Source organism: Ambystoma mexicanum, chromosome 1q (genome assembly GCF_040938575.1).
Source record: "Ambystoma mexicanum isolate Mex_15411 chromosome 1q, UKY_AmexF1_1, whole genome shotgun sequence".
In the NCBI taxonomy this organism is placed as follows: Eukaryota; Metazoa; Chordata; class Amphibia; order Caudata; family Ambystomatidae; genus Ambystoma; species Ambystoma mexicanum.
This window is the reverse complement of record NC_090922.1, coordinates 354,105,734-354,129,729: the sequence shown is the minus strand read 5'-3', so window position 1 is coordinate 354,129,729 and position 23,996 is coordinate 354,105,734. Positions and strand designations below refer to the sequence as shown.

General features: G+C 44.4%; 1 protein-coding gene across 2 annotated transcripts in view; it reads left to right on the top strand.

Moving 5' to 3' along the window:
* Positions 1–23,701, top strand: part of SNX20 (sorting nexin 20) — a 211,060-nt gene extending 187,359 nt beyond the window's left edge. For both annotated transcript variants that reach the window (XM_069639458.1, XM_069639456.1), the window contains one exon: positions 11,293–23,701. In XM_069639458.1, the coding sequence (XP_069495559.1) occupies positions 11,293–11,961 (669 nt within the window). In that variant the 3' untranslated portion in view covers positions 11,962–23,701. The remainder of the gene's footprint in view (positions 1–11,292) is intronic.
* The last annotated feature ends 295 nt before the right edge of the window (positions 23,702–23,996 follow it).

Sequence of the window (23,996 nt, the reverse complement as noted above, 5' to 3'; positions counted from 1 at the left end):
TCCAAGGCAACCTTTGTTAACTTCTTTTGGACCAGTTTTGCATCCTCTACTTGCGCTCGCTGCACAGTCTCCTTCTCTTTTTCTTTCAACCATTTGCAATAATGGATAACAATAGACTGAATTTCTGCCATACCCTTCGCCTCAATCCCCACAATCTTATCAAGCTCCTTCTGTACCTCTTTCAGGAGGCCTCTTTTGACCAAAAAACTGAAAAAGGAAATTGTTCGATACCACAAATCTCCCGTCTCTGCCCGCCACATCTTTTGTACATGCAATATATATTGGGCGGGGTCCTCATCACCTAGCTTGTCGTTCTTTGCATAATCGACTGGAGGTCATGCATATGGAGGCACGCACTCTATAGTGCCGCCAAAACCTGAGGACTGACATTGTTAAAATGTGAGCCATCATGGCTATCGTCACCCAACTTCACACCGGGTACCCTGCTTTAGCCCATATGTTGCCAGCCGATCTCCCAAAATTGACACAAACAAGCTTTCAAGTCCCCTACAGATAAAGGTAATACCAGCTGTATGCTTCTCAAATGCGATAACCACTTAGCTGCCCCGGATGTGATGGACGGGAGTCTCTTTATAAGCTTGTTTTTATCCATGTCTGCCTATAGTACATACTGTGCTCTTCCCGGCCCCTTATGTAGTAATGGAAGCTGTGCTCCTGTCTTCCCAACTTTCTTCTTTCCCATCACTGTCCTTTTAGCTACTGCTATCCGTCCAAACCTATTTAGTAGCCTAGGTCCCAACAAGCTCTCTACTCGTGGAGAAATCACTGGTGGCTGTTCTTTCCCTTCCAACTCATCTACTGTATCCCACTCCTCTTCACCTTCATATGTGTATTCATACTCTTCCTATGACCTAGCCATCCCATAATCCGTACTTTCCTTGCACCTCCTCCTGTCTTCCCTCTCTTTCTCTATATGCACATCCTTTACAGCTTTGCTATCTATCTCAAATAAAATATCTCCTGCCCTCCATTCATCCACCCCTACTGTGGTTTCGCATTGTTTCCCTCGAATCGCTTACCCCTCACAGCGGTTGACGCAGTAGGGTTAGGAAGATTCTGATATTGTGCTGGCGTGGGTGGCGAGGGAGCAATGATGGGCAAAGCGCCATAATTAGGATTTGTGTATCCCAATGCAGCACGTGCGGGATAACACCCTTACGGGGGGGGGCACCCATCTGTCTCAACAGGGGCCGCAGGGGCACTAGGAAAGACAGCCACAGTGGTAGTTGTGCTACATGGAGTGATCCCTTCACATATTGCCTTCAAAGAACCTGTAGGCCTACTGTCCAAATATTCCACCATTTTCCATAATTCAAACACCTCTTTTCTATTTTTCAGTATTCTTCCTTTATATTTAAATGTCAAAAACGCATACATATGACTAAATATCTCCCGATGATTCATCTCCTGCTCTGGCCAGGACTTAACCACCCACTTTGTTTTCCGCAACCCATTCCTTATGATACCTAAGAATCTTGTTCCGGTACAGGGGAAGAGCTTTACACATGTAATCCAACAGGGTTATTAGCTACATTGTTGCCACCTCTTTCAGTTGTTATTTTACAATATGGTTCAATACCCCTATGCCCCCCAACAAACCGCCTCCCACCCCAACACCCAAGTGTTATGTCCCACACTTACCCTTATTCACAATCCACATTCACTCACATACACACAACCACACTCCTCTCTCACACCTCCTATGTCACACGATTGGCCTTCGTCTGGCCACCACTAATCACCACAAAAACAGAAAAGAATATAAACACAATAATCTCTACTTTTTTGTTCCAACACCCCCCTTACATCAGGTGAGGAGATCCCAGACCAACAAAGGCTTCAACCACATCCATTTATCGTTGCAACACCCCCTTTACACTGGACAGAGAGATCCCAGACTCACTAAATATACCGAGCCCCTATCCATATCCTTTGTCTCTTCAATACACAGTGCTTTCTTCTCCCCTATTACCTAAGGAAAGGATACTGTTTACTCCAAAATCCATAATACAAAACTCATAAAAAAAGAAAAATATATACAATACCACATAATTTCCTAAACAATCAATCCAATCTCTTCTCACAACATACATATCTGCATTCTCCCATCATACCTCACTTGTTTTTCTCCAAAGAGGGTGCACTTACGTCTGCGTGTTCACCTAAAGTCCTCTGTCACAGGGTCCCGTTAACGGCCTGTATTATCCGGGGACAGTGCCCCGCATGAAAGAACAGACAAGAATTCTGATAACACAGCTCCTCTAAACCTCTGAACGGTTGTGCACAAAGGGCACTGGTTGCTGCAGGTGGGCGGGCCCTTCCGGACGTGCGGCCAGGAATCCTCCGTCCTCATGGAGATACTGGGATCACGTTGGGGTCACCAGTAATGTACGTTAACTCCTCAGCGATCAGACCAAGTAAATGCAACCCACTAGGAAGAAAATGCTAGGTGCACCCTTTTTCGAGAAAGACAAGAGCTTTATTTTGTATGCAAAAACAATGGCCACAATGATATTATAAATCCACTGTCACAGAGCTCTCTCGTCCTCTGTACAAAACTCAGATTATAAACACAAAAATCATCACATGTGATGCTCTCAATGTACAATATTAATCCCCCTCCCGCATTGGCTTCCACCAACAAACATGCTAATCATTATGTATAGCCCATTTTCCAATTGGTTCCTCTGTCTTCATGCCCATCTTCACCACACGTGGGTGTGATGCTGGAAATGCATTGGAAGGACAGAGTTTCCTTGTCCTTGTCCTGTACTCCCTTATCATATATGCTCTGTGTTATTATCTGCACAGGAGTCCAGTTGGGACCCCAGGCGATGCAGTTCTTCCTCTTTTTGGTTGTGGTGAACCAAGACCCATGGGATACCCTTATGGCACCCATGGGTGGGGGTACAACCCTGTACCCCTAGTGTATGTTTTTGGGCACTTGTGTGTTGCCCACAGAGCAGGGTATTGGCTGGTGTCAGTTTCCTGCTGATATGACAGGAGCTCTGCATATCCTCCATTTTGGGATACCGAGGTCCTGCCATATGAATCAGTAGATTCATGATAGAAGGCAAGATGGCCCCTGGGGTCTCTTGGTTTCTATTGCCTGTTACCTTGTTTTCCAAAAGTCCTGCAAAGCCCTGACTCTGTCCCTTCCCCTGACTGGCTGTTGGGTGGAAGAACCAATCATGGTATTGTGGGGAAGTCCAGGCCAGACCGGCTGGAGCCTTCCCAGTGACTGTATGCTGTGGGTACACCCTTGGGGAGGGACCTGTGTGAATAGAGTGTGTGCCCAATATGACCTCTATGTTATGGGTGTCCGGTTTCTGTGTGTGTGACACAATGACTGAGACAGCCCTGCCTGAAACTGACATGAATGCAGTGTGGTGTGCTGGAAGGCTGGGTGCTTGCCCAAATCCACATTCCTTTTTATGGTTGTCTGGGTGGAAGTGAATGGCCTGAATGCCTGTGAGCCTGATTGGCTGCCTGCCTGCATGAATGCCCTTCTGTGTGATTGGCTACCTAAGCATGGATCAGCCAGAGTGAATGAGGACAGATGTGTATATCTGGGGACCTCTCACTTTCCAATGCATTCAGAAGCTGAAGTTGAAACTTGAAGTTGCTTTTTGACGCCCAGCTGGAGAAGATGATTTCTGGTGCATTTCCTTTGATGTAAACCAAGAGATGTCAAGTCTGCCGAGGACTGACTGAAGAGAGGACCTGGCTAGGAGACCTCTCCATGAGCTATGAGGGAGCATCATGCAAAAACTGATGTTCTTCATTGAGGCACCCTGGAAGCCAGTTCTGTGAGTCTGACGTCCGGAGAAGGGGTTCGCCGAGAATCCTGAAGAGAGCGCCTGGACATTGAGTATCGTCAAAGTCCGTTGGCATCGACTGGGGTTCCGATGATTTCCGTGACCCCTGGAAGCCAGTTGAATCGTGTCGCCCTGAATCGGGGACACCTTGACGCCGTGCTGCTCGGCACCCAGAGCCGAGAAAGTTCCTCCTTGCCTAAGAACATTTGAGATAGGGCTCCCTTGCCATCACCGTTGACCACTTTGTCCCGCCGGAGAAAGTCAAGGTCGCTGACTACTGAGGAAAGTCCACTGTTGGGTTTCCCAGCACCAGAAGCTGACAAAGACGCCCCGAGGACACTGATGGAGTGATGAACCGAAGTCCAGCCTGTGTTCGAGTCCTGATCGCCGAAGCTCTTCCTCGTCCCAGTACATAATTAGTATTCCTACCTTTACCATTGCTTCCCTTTCCCTCGTCCCAGTACCCAATAGTAATCCATGTCATTACCCATGCATCCCTCTTCCTCATCCCAGTACCCAATGATAATTTTACCATTACTCCCGCATCCCTCTTGTTCATCACAGTCCCCTAAAACCCACATCTCACTCTTCCTCATTACGGTCCCCAACATCCCACCTCAATCTGTCTCGTCATAGACCCCCAATACTCCACCTCACTCTTGCTCATCACAATCCCCCACTACTTCCCCTCACTCTTCCTCATCACCATCCACCACTAACCACACTTCACTCTACTGCCTCACAGTCGCCTACTAACCCCACCACAGTGTTCCTTCTCAAAGTACTCATCTGCCCCCAACTCCCTTTTCCTCACCACGGTCCCCCACTACCCTACCTCACTCTTCCTCATCACAGTCCTCTGCTACCCCCACCTCACTTGTCCTCATCACATTCCCCCACTAACCCCACGTCAGTCTTCCTCATCACAGTCCCCAACCACCCGGACCTCACTCTTCCTCATCAAAGACCCCCACAACTCCACCTCACTCTTCCTCATCCCAGTACCCAGTGGTAATCTTACCTTTATCCCACATCCCTCTCCCTGTCCCAGTACCTAATAGCCTTACCTTTGCCCCACATCCCTCTTCACTGGCCCAGTACCCAATGGTCTCAGCTCCCACTAACCCCACTTCACTCTTCCTTATCACAGAACCCCAATAGTAATCAGTAGTAGTCCCCCCTCCCCCCTTCCTTGTTCCAGTACACCATTAGTAATCCATTCTCATCTACTGGACACAAAAATAGAAGAAATAATTGATAAACCAGATGTTGAATTGCTGAAGAAAAGATATTGATAACAAATGATGTGGCATACGTTATGTTATCAGAACAAAAGGTAGGTTATGGGAGGTATAGCATAACAAAACCCTTGAAATTCAGTGAAAAGCCTTTAGTGAAGATACAGTTAAGGTAAATAGGTTCAGCGCAACTAAACCCTTGAAATTCTGTGAAAAGAAATCTTTAGTTTAAGTGACATTTAACACATAAAAACCCATGAAATTCGGCAGGTATAGGAAGCTATGCCGCATTACTTTTAGGCCCCCATTGCACAGCCTCTAAGATCACTGATGACATCACAAATTTTCTTACTAATAGAAGCTTGACTATTTACAAAATTAATGACTGACATGTTAATTTTCCTACCATCTACACCATATATTTGAAACATAATCAATACACACGTATTAAAAAATAGAATTTGCAGTGTTGATTGTAAATTACAACCACACTCACTGCATTGCATGTCATGGAATGCTTTAGTTAGATCAGAAATATTTACACTTTTATGATCAGGTATAGGAACATAAACAAATCTTTCAAAAATTAGCGTTTACCGTGGCACTCAAGTACGTTTATCGCTATGTTCTAAAAAAAACAGTACAATTATGCCTTTGCATCAGACAACCAAATCATACAACATACATGCGAAGGAATAGTTTCTGAAAGCATTGTATCTTCAAATATCAGACTACTTATACTGTCAGTATGCCAAATCAGAAGTTATGCCTTGACCCTGTCAAATGGTAAAGATCAGGGCAGGTGGCCTGAAGAACAGGGTTATCAGGTCTAGAGTAACTGAATGGAAAAAAGTTCTAATCGTTTTAGTGCCAGGGTTTGAAGTCGGCATTTTGCTACATGTTTTGGACTATGACTTCTATGATCCCACACCATTGCCTATGCTGGGTAGGGCTAGTGGAAGTTGTAATGTAAATCCTCTAAATATCCAATGGTTGTAGACTCCCACTGTATTTGCATCTGGAATTGTAGATTGCTATATTCAAGACCAACTTTCTGTAGTTATCCTACCATTATTTACAATGCTAGACAAATGTTTTGGGGCCTTCATAAAATATATGGTATATTACACCTGTGCTAGAATGCTCTCTATGGGGGTCATTATGGGTTTTCCGGTAACCTGCCTGAAATACCAGTGTGTTACCGGCAAACCTTCCTTACCATTACCAGAACTCGATATCCTGGTGTTACTGGGATATTACGGATGCTGGCAACGGCAGTAATTTCCCATTTCATGTAGTCAAATAGGACTCCATCAAATGGGTTTTCCGCAATCACCAACACAGGTGATTACAGCAATTATTTGCCAGTTGGGGCCTGAAATCCCGGCAGGTCAGGCCTTCTGGTAGTTCACCACCCCTATTGTCAAACTTGGAGTGTGCCAGCCCGGTATAAATGCCAGAACCGGTCTTACCGCCAATTCTTCCTGCATTTGTTCTGGACCGGCACAATCATAATGAGGACCAATATCTTCAAATACAGCCAAAAAGGTTTCCCTATTGCTGGTACAAATCAGTAAGTTCATTGAACTGGGGGCGTCCAAAGTGATTTCTGATATGATGTCATCAATGATGGCATCTAACATGTTCAAAGTAATATCATATGTGATGTCATCAGTGATAGAGTTTGTGATGTCATCAGTGTTTTTAGGGGCTGCGTAATGGGCTAGTGCGTAATGGGTTAAGTTGTCGTAACTTCTAACATGTGCCAAATTTCAGGGGCATGAGCACAGCCTTGTGGGTATGGAAATTAGCCCAAATGCAAGCCTTTTACTGCAGAAAGCTTTCATAGGCCCTTATTATGAGTCTGGTGGTATCCCGCCAGTAAATCCAGCGGGAAACCACCATAGAGTAATGCTGTTACCGGCGTCTGATATGCTGGAATTCCCAGGATATTACAGGTGCCGGTTATGCTATGTAAATCCCCATTCCATGGACTCCATAAGACTCTGTGGGGGGATTGTCAGTATTACTGGCACCAGTAATACCCGTGCCGGTAATTCCAGCTGTTTTTTGCCAGTGGGATGCCTGACTTATCTACATCTCTTGGCTGGAGGCAAATCAGGCCAACCCACTGGGAAACTTGTAGTTTGGCAGTGCGGGAAAAGTGGCGCTAATGGAATTACCAAGCTAAAAGAAGAACTAGAAATCATTCCAGTTCGAGGTGTGCTCATGCTTAGCTCTCCATTAGAGTTGCAGGAAAGTTTCAGTAAAATTGTATATCTATCGTATTGTCATTCGCAATCCATTTGGAAATTCTCACAAAAGGCCAAAGCATCCTATGTGTGGTGCTGTCAATTTTATATCATTTATTTGCTTGGAGGCTAAATAATTGCATCCAATAAAGTCAGTGCCACTGTGTGTGGTATGCCAATGCATTTCGGAGCAAATCCGTCATCAGGGCTAGGGCACTGCTAGGGCACTGCTAGCCAAAATTGTAAAATGTGCCTGGCAGCGTTTTCCGTTGTCGCTGGATGCTGTTTCTGCTGTAATCTTTCAAGACCACCATACTACAAGAATGCTGGTAGGGACCACGCATATCCCAGCAGGCCTGACCTGCCGGGTTCTCAGGCCCCTACCGACATGTCTCTAACTGAAGCACCGGCACCGTTAGCAATGGTGCCGGTGCTTCAGTGACCCCATTTCCATGGATGGAAATGGGGAGTAACCGTTACCACCACCACTTGTGATATCCCGGTGGCAGCAGGATATAAGGTGCGGTAACGGTGTTACAGGGTTGCCGGTAACCCACTGCCTACCGGTGGGTTTTACCGGCAACCCTGCAATGAACCCCATCTCTTTTTAATTAACTGGTGCCTTGTCTTCTTTGTGCTTATCGATATTTGTGTATTTATGAAGTATTACAGATTATTGAGATAGGGCTTGCCAAGCAGCTCCCATTTCGTGGGGGGATTAACAGACATATTTTCCCCTTCTGGCAATCTACTGTAGGCACCAGATTGTTGGGTAGCACACAGAATAAAATGGAAGGGGGTGGAGTAGTCTGGTTGTTTGTCAACAATCATAATTCTGATTAGTAAGTGGATGTAATTATTACCTTACTCTCAGCCAATCAGAATGTTCGGAATGAATTCAATAACTACCGGTATTGACTGCATTCCAGCCATTCTGACAATAGCAAGGAAAACATCAGAAAGCATACCTATGTATTTAAAAAACAGCAAGGCAATTTCCCAGCAAGGCTGCTTTCCAAAAGATAATCCAACCTAATTCTTCACTAGAATACTGACTCGCTGTACGCACTAAGAAGAGAGTCCACATACAAGGTCGCGTCTCAGCGGCATATAACAATTCAGCCAAACTTTTCAAAATCTGCAAGGAGCTGGCCAACCCTGCTGCAGTCTGCACCCCTCCTCTGACCTTCTAGGATCTTTGCAATGCCCTTGCCTCTCACTTTATCTCTAAAACCCAGGACATCCTGTCCACCCTCTCCTCTGCTCCCCCTCCTCCTCCCTCTCCTTCTCAGCCTGCTGACCCTCCCTCAGCTACCCCATCCCCTTTTCTCCTCCTTTCCTCTTTCCTCCCCTGATGAGGTATCTAGGCAAGTTCGATCTATGAAAACCTCATCAAAACAGGTCCATCCCTGTTCCTCTAAAACCATTAAGGACCACATTGACACACTTGCGCCTGCCCTTGCTGATTTCTGCAACCTCTCCTTTGCCTCTGGCTCTTTCCCCTCCCCTCTTAAACACTCCCTTGGGCATCCTCTCCTCAAGAAATCCACTGCTGATCCATCATGTCCGGCAAACTATCGCCCAATTTCCATTACTCTCTTTGTGGGTAAACTCCTGGAAAAGCTGGCCCTCTCTCAGCTTAATCTCCATTCCGACTCTGTTGGCTCCCTCCATGACCACCAATCTGGCTTCAGAGCTGCCAGAAGTACGGAAACTGCTCTCCTGAACATCAGTGGAGACCTGCTCTCCAACCTCGATTCTAACATTCCCTCTGTCCTCATCCTACTTGATCTCTCCTCTGCGTTCGACACTGTCAACCATATCACCCTGCTCAATCGCCTTCGTGACAACCTGGGTATCACTGATCAGGCTCTGGCCTGGCTGACCTCTTTTCTCTCTGATCGACCCTCCCAGGTACAACTTGGGTCCTTCCTATCTTCTATCTCCCTCTCCACATGTGGTATCCCCCAGGGGTTTATCCTCTCGCCCTGGCTTTTCAACCAATACCTGGCAACTCTCGCTTACTGCATCTCAATGTTCTGCTCAACTTTCCAGTGCTATGCTGATGACACCCAACTCATTTTCAGGCTTCCTTGAGCCTCCTCCTCTCCTTCTCTCATCTCTGATTGTCTAATCGCCATTAAAAATTGGTGTGCCGCAAATGATCTATGTCTAAATACTAACAAGACTGAGATCCTCCTTTTTGGTACACCATCTCCATCGTTTCCTCTCACTCTCTGGCCGGCCTCCTTTTGCCCTCCTCCCACCCCCACCTATGTGGCTAAGAACCTTGGGGTTATCTTTGACTCTACACTTTCCTTCTCCGCACACATCTCTGATGTCTCCAAAAAATCCAACTTTTTACTTCACCTCCTTATAGGTACTATGCCATTCCTCTCCTTCCCTCAAAAGCTCACTGTCTCACAAACTCTGGTTCTTTCCAGACTGGATTAATGTAACAGCCTCTTTCTGAATCTACCTGCCTCCACTCTCCGCCCTCTACAACTAATTCAGAACAGGACTGCGAGACTTGTCCTTGGCCTCAAGCCCTGGGATCATACCTCTCCAGCCTTGGAATCCCTTCATTGGCTGCTAGTGGATGCTAGGATTACATTTAAACACCTCTGCATTGCCCACAAGGCTTTCTGGGGCTTGGGTTCAAAATACCTTCAACTATCCCTCCGTAAATACATCCCCTCTCAAGCCCTTCGCTCCTCTACTTCTAACTCCCTCAGGGTTAGTCGTTTTGCAAAGAAACGAGCTGGGGGTAGATCTCTGTCTTCGGCTGGTGCCTCCCTTTGGAACAGCCTCCCGGCCACCTTGAAACTTGAAGAAAAAGATCTTCGGTTATGGAAGCATCTCAAGACCTTCCTCTTTACCTCTGCCTTTGCCCCCCTTCTCCCCTCTTGATCTGTTTCTTTTCTTGGCATCATGCACCTGGTCACGCTCTGTTCATTCGGGCCCAGGTACCTGCTCACCCTGCCACACTCCTGCACTGCCTCCAGGCTACCATCTGCACTAGGGTTCTGAATCTGTACCAATACAGTCCCCCTCCCACTTTTCTTCTGCACTTATCAGATATACCTTTCTGTCTAACTTTCATCTGCCACTTGCTGGCTGCACTATCACGGTTTATCGCCCTTATTTATTTTTTATTCTATTTAATATTTATTTATGTTTTCTCTCCTCTGCCTCACACTTTCCACCCTCCCCTTCCATGCACTTTTCCCCCGTTTTCCTTTTCCATGCACTTGCGCTTTCTTAAATGTCACTTGGCCTAGTAAGATCGCTGTTTTTCTGTTTTTTCTCCCTTGTTCCCCTCCCTTTTTGCCTGGTCGCGCTCTGAAACACTTGCGTACGAGCGCGATATAAATAAAATATAATTTAATTTCATTTCATTTCAACAAAGTGAAAGCCAGGGACACTATTTCGTATTATTTTGTCAAGAAAAACTGTTCACTTGAACATTGCACCTAAAACAGGCTCATGCTAAACTTGTTCCGGTTCAACCTAGTTTACAAGTAAAATGCTTACCTTATAAAGATTGCCTAATATTACACAATGAAACCCCATTTAATGTATTAACATGTTTTGTGCACTTTACCCATTATTGAACGAACATGTTTTACTTTAACACCACAACTCAAATACCTGTATTGTTATGAGCACTATGTGATAACAGCATTATGGAGATTGGGAGGGGTCATTATCGCTTAGGATAAGGACTCTTTCTCATGTTAACCCCCCCCCCCCCCCCGCCCAGCTCGAAAAGGTTATGTTAGATATTCATTGAATTAAATATTCTTCCCGGAAGGGAAGCAATTATTGCAGCGTAAGTTACCGTCGGCTGTGCCTCTGCTGACACTGAAAGTACTAATCCTTTTTCATTTGCAACTAATGTGTTTCTTAAATGAAATGTGGGCTGTGGAGCATGAGAACTAATGCATGTTCTTCTCTCCTTAGATGTATCAAGTGATTATCATCAAGTCTGGAAGCTTTGATGGAAACAAGGCTCTCATCGAGCGTCGATACTCAGACTTTGAGAAACTACACAGGACTCTGTTGAGGGACTTCAAGGAAGAAATGGAGGAGTTGGTGTTTCCCAAGAAAAGGGTGACCGGAAACTTCACAGAGGAAATGATCAATGAGAGGAAACTAGCTCTCCAGGATTACCTGGGGGCCTTGTATTCGATCAAGTGGATCCGGAGGTCCAGGACTTTCATTGACTTCTTCACAAACCCAGATCTGGAAGATGCGTACAGCTGCCTGAGAGGGGGTCAGTACACCAAAGCCTTGGACATGTTCCTGAACATGCTCAATCTCCAGGAAAAGCTGTGCCAACACTGCCCCCTTTTAACCGTACCTTCCCTCTGTGCAATAGTAGTGTGTCACAGAGACCTGCAGAATCTCGCAAATGCGTTTGACGTCGGGGAAAGGGCCTTGTTTCTCTTGCACAATCAGTATGGCCACAAGTACTACTTTCCATTGCTGGACGCCATGATTGGCTTGGCATACCAACTCGGGAAAGACTTTGTTTTGTTACAGGAGAAATTGGAAGAAGGTGAATCGAGAATAATCTCACACAGAGTTGTGACTCTGAAAGAGTTGGCAGTCCAGGAATATACGCACTAGGAACATAATTAACCAGTGCCTAATTTTACTTGCAAAAGGCGACCGATTGCATAAAGACGAAGCTATGCCGTGAAAAAAGGGTAAAGCAAAATATGTCTGAATTATGGTACCACCATTGGCGCCAGTTTCACAATTTTACTTGGAGCCCAGAGGCAGATTGAAAGTATATGGTAGTTCATAAGGTTTTAGATAGATACGTTTTTAAAAGTGCTTTATAATTTGGTGTATTTTAAGAACACTCACTACATTTCTTTTACACCACAACTTTTCATCTCTTTTATTTCAGACGTTAACCAATATATTTCTGAACCTAAATCATATTTTCAGCCTCCCACTTTATAGTGTTCTCAAACCATTTATGTACTGGAGCTGTTCAAAAATATAGAGGAAACACTTCCGGTTTACAGTGCAGGAACAAAACAAAAAAGAAATCTGCATGAACACACCCAAGCCTAAAGCCTAATGGACTGTGCACCAGGATGATTGACAAAGGGGGTTACTTTTTAAGTACTATCCTTTCCTTTGAAAGGATGTTACAAGGTCAACAGGAGCCTACATGCACTACACGTATGAAAAAAACATTTAACAAATATGATGCTGAAGAAGCCAAACCCACCAAAACCAGGAAGTTATAAAACAAAGAGCACACACAACACTCAGCAAAATCTGCTATGTGAACTTTACTTTTCTCAGCATAACCTGTTGATAGAATTGCATTAGGAATCCTTGTTGGTTCATCAGTGATGAAAATCACAGCGTTTGATTGATTCCACGTTTTAGTTGCCTCTATGTCACATTCCCTGTGACTAAGTTAAAATGATTTTCAATAAATAACGCGCTGCTGTGAAGCATGTCCTGTCCTGGCTCTCGCTGCTGTATTTTCCTGAAGCGAGCATGCCCCCTTTGCTGCATCCTGCGTACACTGATCCTCATCGCCAGCATGGTGGTATACCACCACCTGATGACGAGTGGAGATCTGTGACAGGGTGGGGTCAACAGAACATTCCAGACTTAGGTTTCAAGTAACAACTCTTCATTTCACTCATGGCGATGAGCTCATCAAGCAGGGTACCTCTATGGTGTTACTAATCAGGCAGCACCTAGGGTGGGACAGCCTCGCGCCCAAAAGTGGGATTAAGAATTGGCTCTGACGGGCCTTACTCCATCCCCAGCTCTTGCCACAGACATGAGGCTTAGCCCTTCCCGCCTCTCAAAGCATCACATGGGTTTATTTTCCATAGGTGTGGGATGGGTGAATGCCCACAAGTTCCAGAATGTCTTTCTGTATCTAAAAGGGGACTAGCTGTATAAACAAAGAGTGCTGGAAAGAGGATTAACCAAACATGTGTCCCTTGGTCCCCAAACAAGGCCTTATACATAGGTTCTATTTCCCGATGGTTCAAGTTCTAATTTCTCCATTCTCAGCAGCACTCAGTGTCTGAGTCCTATAGGTTTCTTACACTGAGCTTCCTGGACACCTCTGTGGTTTCTTCTGATAATGTTCAGGTCTATTCATGTCACCATCTCAGACTTGTGAAGGTTGTTGTACCACACACCTACTAGAAAAAAAACATACTATTCCCTACACACTCTGTGTATACAGACGACTGTTACCAGCAGGAATGTCTTCTCCCTGCCAAGGTGCATGTCACACTGAACCTTTTTTACACACCATGCCAAGGTGTGGCCACCTGGACTTGAGTCCTCACAGACTCAGTTGCTGTACTTCTCTGGATCTCTGGCTCCTGCCAGTCCCCAGTATGCTAGTAAACATCTCCTCTATCATTCTGGCACTTGCAGGAACTTGTCAGTAGGCTGATATTTCCTTGTAGTTTCTGATTCTGGTCAGGGTCTGGGTAGTAGCCCTCAGCAGGGCCACTTTAATGTGCTTACTGCATTGCCTGGTTATTGTCAGGTACTCTGTTATAGCGCCCCCTAGTGAGTGTAGTTTATTTGTTAATGCCACCACTCTTTCACCCACTGCTGCCCCTCTTTGGACCGGGATTGAAACTCCCGTACTCTCTGACATTCCTTGCCACCATTTATGCTACGGATGCTGTCTTATTGTGCCTAATAATTAAAGAGATTGGCTGTGTCCTTCTCCAATTTCAATCAGGTTCTCAGACTAGCCCATTTGCCTTTGTTCTGCCGCCTGCCAGGTGTTTTGCTTTTCAATATCATTCCTTTCATGTGTTTTGGGTTGTCATATTCTTGTTTTGCTTTGATGTCATGGTGTGGGAGCTTAAGTGGGGCTGTTGCTATCTTAAGTCAGACAAAACCTTTATGGCACCCACATACCTCTGCAAATCGTATCGCCCTCTGTTTCAGAAAACTATCTGTCAATCATTTGGGCACTCTTGGCTTGCAAGCTCAGTAAAACCACAGCAATCCTCTAACCAGTGAGCAATTCTTCTCCCGGGTGCGTATGCTCGCAAGCTGCCTGTTCTGGCTGTGGTCTGGAGGTCCCACAGTGTCCCTGGCTTTGGGCAACGGGTGGGGCCTGTAATGGGCACAACGGGTTGGGGACCCTGGGCAGACCCAGGAGAATCCTCTGCCTACAGCCTGTACGGGTCAGATTGCAGAGTGGGCAGCATCCCTCAACACAAATAGCCCCCTGTTCCTGCCCTTCCGTTCTCATATGGGACTTTGTCACACACTGCATGGGGTATTTATGGATTGTGGTTCATAGAACGTACTGCATTGGGTAAATATTCAATATTTAGATCTTTGTTTCCCCCATAAAGAGATGAGAAGTGTTATACCCAAAAATCAACTGGGACTTTAGTATTAATAACATTTATGTTGCCAGCAATATGTAGGCCATAATTCACAAGCTCCCAGAAGTATCTTGAGTTTGCTTCCCTTGCACTAGTTCAAGTTCCTCCCAGCCCTTAACTTCCAGTTCCAATTCCCTTGTATGTTTTGCCCTTTTGTAGGCCACTCTGGCTTTGATAATTCTCGTCCTGTTGTCCTGCTGAGCTTTTAAAGCACCCAGGAGCTCCAATTTAGCTCTTTGCAAGAGTCGTTAAGCCAGGGTGTCCTTTTGGCATGATACATTTTTAAGGAAGCAGGAGGACATTTTTGACATTAATTCCCAGTAGCAGTTCAGAGCCCTGTTAGCCCTTACCCCAGTATTGAGAAGGGTTAATAAGGACTCCGAATTATCCCCAATAATACATGTTTGTATTTCAGTAGTTTAACCCCTTGTCCCATCTTTTTCACTTGCTGTTAGACGTTAAAACCTTGTTATTCATTGAGTGTACATTAGGTCGTATTGGGCTTTGATTTTCAACAATACTAATCATTAATGCACTCCCACCTATTTGCAGACAAACAGAGGTAATGTAGCATAGATATACTTCTGTAATTAGTGAAAGTGTATTACCCTGACATATATGTGCGAATGCCCATTCCAGCAACCAATATTAGAATATTAGCCCAGTTGCCCATGAGCGGGATTCTAGTATAACAGTTAAGGGAATACCGTGTAGCAAATCTTCCGTTGTGTCCAGAACTTCATCTGGAGGGCCATTTCCAATCTGAATAGTAAAATCACGACCTATAATATATCAGGGGGATCTTTCCTCTATATTACCTACTAAATTCTGCCTACGAACCTTGCTACTGCAGGGCAAGTTTCTAATTATGTGGCTCTTATGATGGATTTAGGACTCCCCCAGGGTGTAAATGAACCTAGTCATCAACAGGGCAATACTTTGGACCTTATTTTTGCCCCTGAGACTTCCATTAACATAGCCGCCCCCCAGCCCTGTTATGTGGTCAGATCACTTCTTGGTGCCCTTTTCTATTTTTCTTAAGGTCCTACCCCCCTCTTTTACTAAGCCTACTATTTGCAAACGCAGCTGGCTCGGGGTGTCTAACCTCGAGTTGGTTACCTCCTTGCAATCACACTGCTGTCAGTTGGAGAACTGCTCCCTGGCCACATTGGAGGCTGCTTTTACAGCAATGGGCGATTTACTGGCCCCCGTTAAGTCATGTAAAGAACAAAGTCACCCCCTTGAACCTTGGTTTTCTAAGGAACTCAGAGCAAGTAAACTTCGGTGTAGGCAGGCTGAGAGAAAGTGGCATACCATCTATTCATGCGAAGCATAAACCATCTTTCGCAGTGTTCTTACTGCCTAGTTTACTTTAGCCAGATGGTAGAGTGGGCTCTGAACAAACCAAAGGCCCTATTTGACCTGGACCAGTCGTTCTCTACCCATGAGACAGGTCGCGCCTTGGTGCCGCCTCTTCAAGATCTGTGTGACTCCCTTTCCTAATTTTTTGTGGCTACGATATCCACCATTAGATATACTATAAAAGACGAGGCAGAATCGTCTACTAATGATAGGGAGACTGTTGATGCCCCCCAACACCCGGTTATGGGGTCGTGGTCCACGTTTCCCCTCTTCTCTGATTCTGATATATTGCTAGCCATTTAGAGCTTAAAATTGGCCTCCCTGTGGATGCTATACCACTGGCCCTTCTAAAGGAAGCATCGGGCGACATGATTGCTCACATTACCTCTGCTGTTAACCTTTTATTTGCTACGGGTGTGATCCCGCCCTCATTTTAGCATGCCCTGGTCATTCCTCTGCTGAAAAAGTGTTGGCCAATTTCTGGCCCATCCTGCTCTTGCCATTTATGATGAAAGTTCTGGAAACATTGATCTCCCCCTTTTGTCCAACTTTCTAAAGTCCTCTCCTGATGTGTTTCAATCTGGCTTTCGGCCGGGGAGTGGCACTGAAACTGTTTTGAACTCAGTGCTTGAAGATCTGGTGCACCTGGTGGATTAGGGTGGTGTCGGAGCCATCCTGCTATTAGATCTGTCCGCAGCTTTCGACACGGTTGATCAATCCACCCTGGTCTCCCATCTGGCCGCTGCTGGCCAAGTCCTTGATTGGTTTTCGCCCTTTTTGGCAGACCGCTCGTGGTCGGTCTCTCTTCCTCCCTTTCATTCTGCTCCTGTCTCACTTATATGTGGGGTTCCTCAAGGATGGGCGTTGTCCCCCATTTTGTTTAATATTTATATTAGACTTCTCCTGGTCCATCTTCAGTCACATGGGTTCCGCTATTATTCATATGCTGATGACACCCAGATTTTGGTCCGACTGGACCTTACTCAATCTGAGACAGCTGCTCGGCTGAGGAAATGCCTTGAGTAGTTAGGTGTATGGATGACATCTAATTGGCTAAAGTTTAATGGTAGTAAAACCGACGTCCTGGTCATAGGTACCACTTCTCCCCATTTGTTCTAGACCGCTGACTTCTGGCCCTCTTCTCTTGGCCCTCTCCCCACACCTGTCCTGTTGGCTGGGAACTTGGGGGTTAAAATCACTGCCTCCCTGGTCATGGATGAGCAGCTGACAGTGGTCTGTAGGACTGGCCATTTTAAGCTTCGGGTCCTGCGGAAGGTTCTTCCCTTCATCCCCACAGCATGCCACGCCCCAGTGGTCGCTGCTCTGGTATTGAGTGTACTGGAGTACTGTAATTCGCTCTACTTGGCGCAGCCTCGCTACTTGATCAAGCGGTTACAACTACTCCAGAATGCAGCGGCCAGATCTATCCTTTGCCACCCATTTGGAGCACATATGTTTCTGCTGTTGAAGCAGATGCATTGGTTTACCGTGGCAGCTCGAATCATGTTTAAGTCCATGTGCATTGTACATCAGGCTTTTTATGGTATCGGAACAGAGTATTTGCAAGCCAAATTTGTGCATTATGTGCCCACTCGTTCTCTTCATTCTCAGTCAGCTCTTTTGGTAGTCGTCCCCTGGTTTAGGCTGGCCTGTTCAGGAGGGTGTGCCTTTTCTGTTGTGGCCACCAAAGCCTGGAACGATCTTCCCCTTGCTTTGCGGAGGACTGCCAACCTCCTTGCTTTTCGGCGGCGACTCAAAATAATATTATTTTAAAAGCGTACATTTATTGAATCCTCCTTCATGCTACCAGCGCCATGATGCCATTCTGTTAACATAACATAACATAGCATAACATAAATGATCCATTACAGATTTAAATTCTTGTAATGCTGATCTCACTTGATTATCATATATGTGATTATAAATGTTTAAAATTTGGAAGGTCAGGTTATATTGTCCAAGGTTTATTCATATAACTTGAACAATAGAGGAAGAAGGAGTCACCTGGTTTGGCCTAGCTTTAAGAGAGATTAATGAAAGTAGACAATTCCTGTATGGGCGGCCACATGGCATCTTGGTAGCATGAACTTGGTAAGCTGTATAGCCATCTATTAATAGATTCTGAACAGCCCAGGAGAATCACATCATATATCTTTAGCTATTTAATAGTGTCCGCCTCCTCCTCCTCCTCCTCCTCCAGTCTATCATTTTTCCAAGACAAAAAGGATATTTCCATTTGGTCTAGAATTATCATGGATAGTTGTTTCAGCACGGACTGGTCTATTGCCATCAGGTGGTAATCAGTCAATTTCCTCCAGGTTAACAAGAACCGTGTAGTGATTTTCAGTGATGAAGGTCCCACTATTCACTTTTGTTAGTTAAAGGCAAACACATTGTAATAACTATCCTCCTACTCCCCTTCCCGGCCAGTGTGTTCACCTTATGGGGTTATTAGAGATGGGAATCATTTGATCCTGACTTATATATGTTGTGTCCTTCCTTCTCCCTATGCTAAATGGATTGTTTGCCGGTTACTGCACTGAAAGGGGGTAGAAATACGGCATAGGTAATATTGTAATTTTCCTGGTATCCTTAAAGACTGCCACGTTGGAGTGCAAACTTCTATCCGCTAGGCCTGGCTCATTAAATGTGATTACAACACAATCTCCTGTGATGTTTTGTGCCAGACACCTACCCACTCTTGTGCATCTGGCCATTAAGATCTCACATGGGTTGATTTTCAGACCAATGATTTTATTTTTGAGCCAATGGGATACCTTATTCAATAGTGCAGTTGTAGATTCAAAATAATTCTTGTTTAGGGGATCAAGCAACACCAAAACCTCCACCAGTGGAAACACCTCTGGGGGAGTAGGAGGGTGGGTAGTGAGCTGCCTGAGTTATTATAACTAACCGAGTCATCCCCTGCCTCTGAAGTTGGCTTGTTAAATACATTTGAGGTAAAGTTAGTGACTTGTGCATTGACCAGCTAGCGATTGTATTATGCAGGGACTTGACAACCTCTGTACCCAGCATACTTTCCCCCATCTCCCAAACCTTAAAGGACTGCACCAATCATGGCCAGAGGTTCAGGATTGTCTACCTGATTGCAGGTGATCAAAGATCTAATCATATCATCTATGACACTCAAGGAACCCATAACTGAGTTTTAGGTAAGTCTAATTGCCCTAATTGGGTAGTAGTAGTGACTCCACTAGATATATACTTAGGGCCCCAAATCCTTCGGGTTCTACCTTGTTCTTCCATGTACTTTTTATTTTAGATGAATAATATTATAGACAGAACATGGTCTGTTCTCGAAGCAATAAGAGAATTAACATGCTCATCCTGCTCTAATCGGGGCACCTCTGACAACACCCTCCGTGCCACTGTTAAGCTGGACAGGATAAATCACAGTTTCCCTAGCAAGTGCCCTTTCGGCTGATTGAATACTCTCTGCTTGTTTTCCTGAAATTTCTCTGAGTTAGGCATTTAATGTGTCCTCTACTTGTTGGTTATTATTAGGGCTATTAAACCTTCTCTGTTTTTTCCATTTGAGTATCCCTGTTTGGTTTACACATTTGCTTTTTTCTCATGTTAAAAGTAACCTAGGCAAGTAGGGCTTTGAAGGGAATACAAAAGAAGCAAACAAGGTCAGAAATAAACAGCAATACACAAATTACAACACAGTAGGGTGCTTCGTTATAAAGTTCAAAAATATGGTGTAGTTATAGATATAAAGTAAATTTAAATAGAAGTTGAACAACTAGGATGGGTGGATTAACGCTTTGCACATGGAATGTTAAGGGACTAAATTGCCCTTGTAAAAAGAAATAGATATTGTCAAGAATATGGCGAGCAAAAGCAGATATTGTTCATTTGTAAGAGACCCATAAATTGGATGAGTCAAAGGATGTTTTAAATAACATCAGATACACAAAAACATGTTTAAACTGTTACACCTCAAGATCCAGGGCAGTGGGGATCTTATTCCACGATGGATTGGGAATAGCTGTAGAGAGAGTGCCTATGGACGAGGAGGGCACAATCATCCTTATTGAAGTGTTTCGACCATGTTCAGTAGGAAGGTCTTTCTTTGCGATTCTTTCCTCCTTGTTGAGTGAGATGGCTGGTGAGTGCATTATCTTGTGGGGTGACTTTAATTGTGTTCTAGATTATAGGATGGACCACTCAGCATGTTGCAGGTATACTGAAATGGGGGCCAGCAAAGAATTTGGTAGGTTACTGAACAGGTTCGACTTGCTGGATGTCTGGAGAACCTTACACTCTGGGAAGAGAGAATACACCTTCTTCTCACTTGTACACAATTCCTATTCGAGAATCAATGACTTCATAATATCTGATAGACTTATTGAAAAAACTGATAGTGTGGAAATATTAGGGAGTTGAATATCAGACAATTCACTGATGACCGTAGGGCTGAATATGGGTAGTTTGGGGGCGACTTTGTTACAAGGTGGTGATTGAAATCTTTTATACTAGAGGATGAGGAAGTCTAGAAACACATGGAGACTTTTATAAAATTGTTCTTTGATGTAAAATATAGGCACAGCTGATATGATGATGGTATGGGATAGCTTCAAGGCGACTGTGCGTGGGGAACTAATTAACCTGACATCCCATGCAAGGAAATCAGGTTTTAGTAAATTGTATCGCTTAGAAAATGCCCTTGGTGTGTTGCAATGCATATACCAGGTGACAAGGAATTTGGAGGAGAGGATAAAGATGGATAGAGCAAAGGAGGCACTGCAATGTGAGGTGGACATGCAAATAGGAAAGGGATATTTTCTATGAAGCAAAAATACTGGGAAAAGGGGGTGAAGGCGGACGCCTCATGGCTAGCAAGCTTAAAGGTATGGTTGAAAGGCTGTATGCTCATAGGATTGAGGATGATCATAGGAGTGTAATGATGAAAAGGAGAGATATTTGTGATTGCTTTCATAGATTCTATCAGTCATTATATACCAAAACTATCTCCCTGTCTGAGTCTGACCTTGGTGAATCTTTTAATAAAATTGAGCTACCAAGACTGACTGCCAATGATGCAACAACCTTGGATCAAAAAATTAGTTACAAAGAGATACTGCTGGCCATCAACCAGTTAAATACTGGTAAATCTGCTGGATCTGATGGATTGGCCGTTGAGTTCTATAGAACGTGTGGCCATTGCTTGGTGCCATTTTTAAGTGAGCTATATAACTACTTCATAACAGAGGGAACATTATGTCAGTCTATGAAGGAGACAATTATCACACTGATCCCAAATCCAGGTAGGGACCAATCGAAATGCAGCAAATACAGGCCAATTTCACTGCTGAATGTAGATGTTAAGATCTTTACCAGGACATTGACCGACAGACTGGATAAATGCACTGGCAGTCTGATAGACAAATCTCAGGCTGGATTCATGCCAGAGAGACATGGGTAGGACAATGTTAGGACTATTTTACAAATTTTGGGGCTACCAAAACAAAAACTGAGGTGGAAAAATTGTTGTTGATGTTTATAGATGCCGAAAAAGCATTTGATCGGGTATATTTGTAATTTCTTGATTTTTCTTTGAATAGGATGCAGTTCATGCAGTTGCAGTTGCATTTCTTTTCAATTTACCACTGGAGCCTTTAGTGGCTTATAACAGACAAGAACAGAGTCTTCATGGCTTACTGGTGGGCGATAGCACAATTTTGGTTCTCTGCTATGCAGATGACATGACTGTGATTTTGGCAAAGACAGAGGAAGGGGGAGACCAATTAAAATAAATGTTTGAGGAGGTTGGTCTGTTGTTAGGCAGTAAGATCCGGTTGGACCGTGCTGTTCATGTGGAGACTTGGCCTTGTGGAAATGCCAATGGGCCAATATGAGTGTGAAATACTTGGGAATCTATTTGGTTTGGGAATTGATAAATGTGGCTAAATTTATAGAAACACTTGAGATGTACGTGTGCAAATGGGATCGCTTGACCTTCAGCCTCTGGGTGAAGGTGAATGCAATTAAGATGGTGCTATTGCCTAAGGTTTTATATAACATCCAGACTCTTGCACTGAAATTTCCTACACAGGTACTCAAACGCATTGACAAGGTGTTCCAGGCATTTTTGTGGGGGCAGGGTAATAGGCAGAGGATCCCAAGGTATATTTTTATCTGCCCTGAGCTTGAAGCAGGGTTTGGGTATCCTAATCTCAACAAACATCAAAGGGGGTTTCTCTTGAAATAATCTGCGCTCTATGTCATTGAGAGGGCAGACTCCACACCACTCTGGCTATCCATTAAAAGGGAAAGATTTCTGCCGTACTCAGTAAAAGAGGTGTATTCAATGGGAAATATGCCCAATTTGGCAGCAAATTTACCCACTATGGAGGAAGCACTTGTTTCATGGTTACTTGGTTGTGGTGAGAATTTACTGATTCACTATAGTGCCCGGTTGTGGAATAACCTAGGACTACAAATAGAGAATAAGGTACTGTGTTGACGAAGCTGGGTGAAGAGAGGGATCTTGAGAATTGCTGATGACTGGAGTGATGGGAAAATGGTACCTTTTGATAAGACTGGATTTTGGTCTGGGACAGAGGGAGCTCAGGAGGTAGGTGGAGTTGAGAGAGCTGCTGTCACAGAGGCAGGGAATGTTAAATGAACCAATGAAAGACAGACCTGTGCCATGTAGCGTGTTTGATTCACTTCCGTGCAGGGCATCAAAGTTCATGAAAATTATGCCTTTAGATGATTCTTATATAGCATCCTGGGAGATGTTAAGGAAGGCATGGATGGCAGAATTTGGGGGGGGATATTTCGGTTAAGGAATGGGATAATCTGTCACAAGTGGGAACAAGATATTAAATGGACTTGAATTTTTGGTACACTCATCAGAGGATTCTGTTTCGTCTGTATTGGACCAGAGAGCGGATGTTTAAATTGGGCATGACGAATGTGGAGTTCTGTTGGGGCTGTGGTCAAAAGGGTGGCACACTGCTACACATGCTTTGGGCATGTCCTACAGTGACTGATTTTGGGAAGAAGTTCTTGATAGAATGTATGCGATCCTGGATATGACGTTTCCTATGTCAGCATGTGCAGTGATTTTGCTTGCAGGCTCAGTAAAATGGGATTGATAAAGTGCTGGTAGTGGCTGCAAAACAGATTGTAAGAGTTTGGAAAACAAGGAAAAAACCTTCGGTAAATGTTGTCCAGCTGTGAGAAATTCATGATGTCAAAGCAGAAACGTGAGAGTGATTACTTGGAAATGTGGGGACCATTTAATGAGATGTATGGCTGAAATTGAATCTTGCTTATGACTGAGATTTGAAAATGAGGTGGACAGAGGCATGATGAGATTACATATGGGGTATTTGTTGTGTATGTGTGTCTGTATGTCGTGTGGTTTGGCTGATGGTCATTTTTTTAACTCTTGGTTCTGTATATTAATGAGGTATGGGCTCTAAAGTTTATGATGTCCATAAATCGAGCGATTTTGTCAGTATGGAAAGGCACTTGATTTATTGTAATTCCTGTTGTTTCTGAGCCTATATGTATGTTCTGTTTAATTTTGTACTCTGCAAATGATGAATAAAGATTTTTTTAAACAAGTTACTTGTGTGTAAAATGCTAACATTTTAGATAAAATGCTGAGGGCGTTAAAATGATGATCATCAGTATGAGAGGTAAGTTGATTATGAGGTGCAGTTAATAATGTTGCAGCTGTTATGATGTGGAAGCACTTTAAAGGCCAATTCCCGCAGTCACTGCTTCATTTTTAACTCATCCAGAGGACCACCATTCATTCACAATACACAACATACATGGGCCCTCATTACAACACCAGCGCTAAACCATGGCGCTACTAGCACCATGGTTGCTGCCGGTATTGTAACAAGTCCGCCA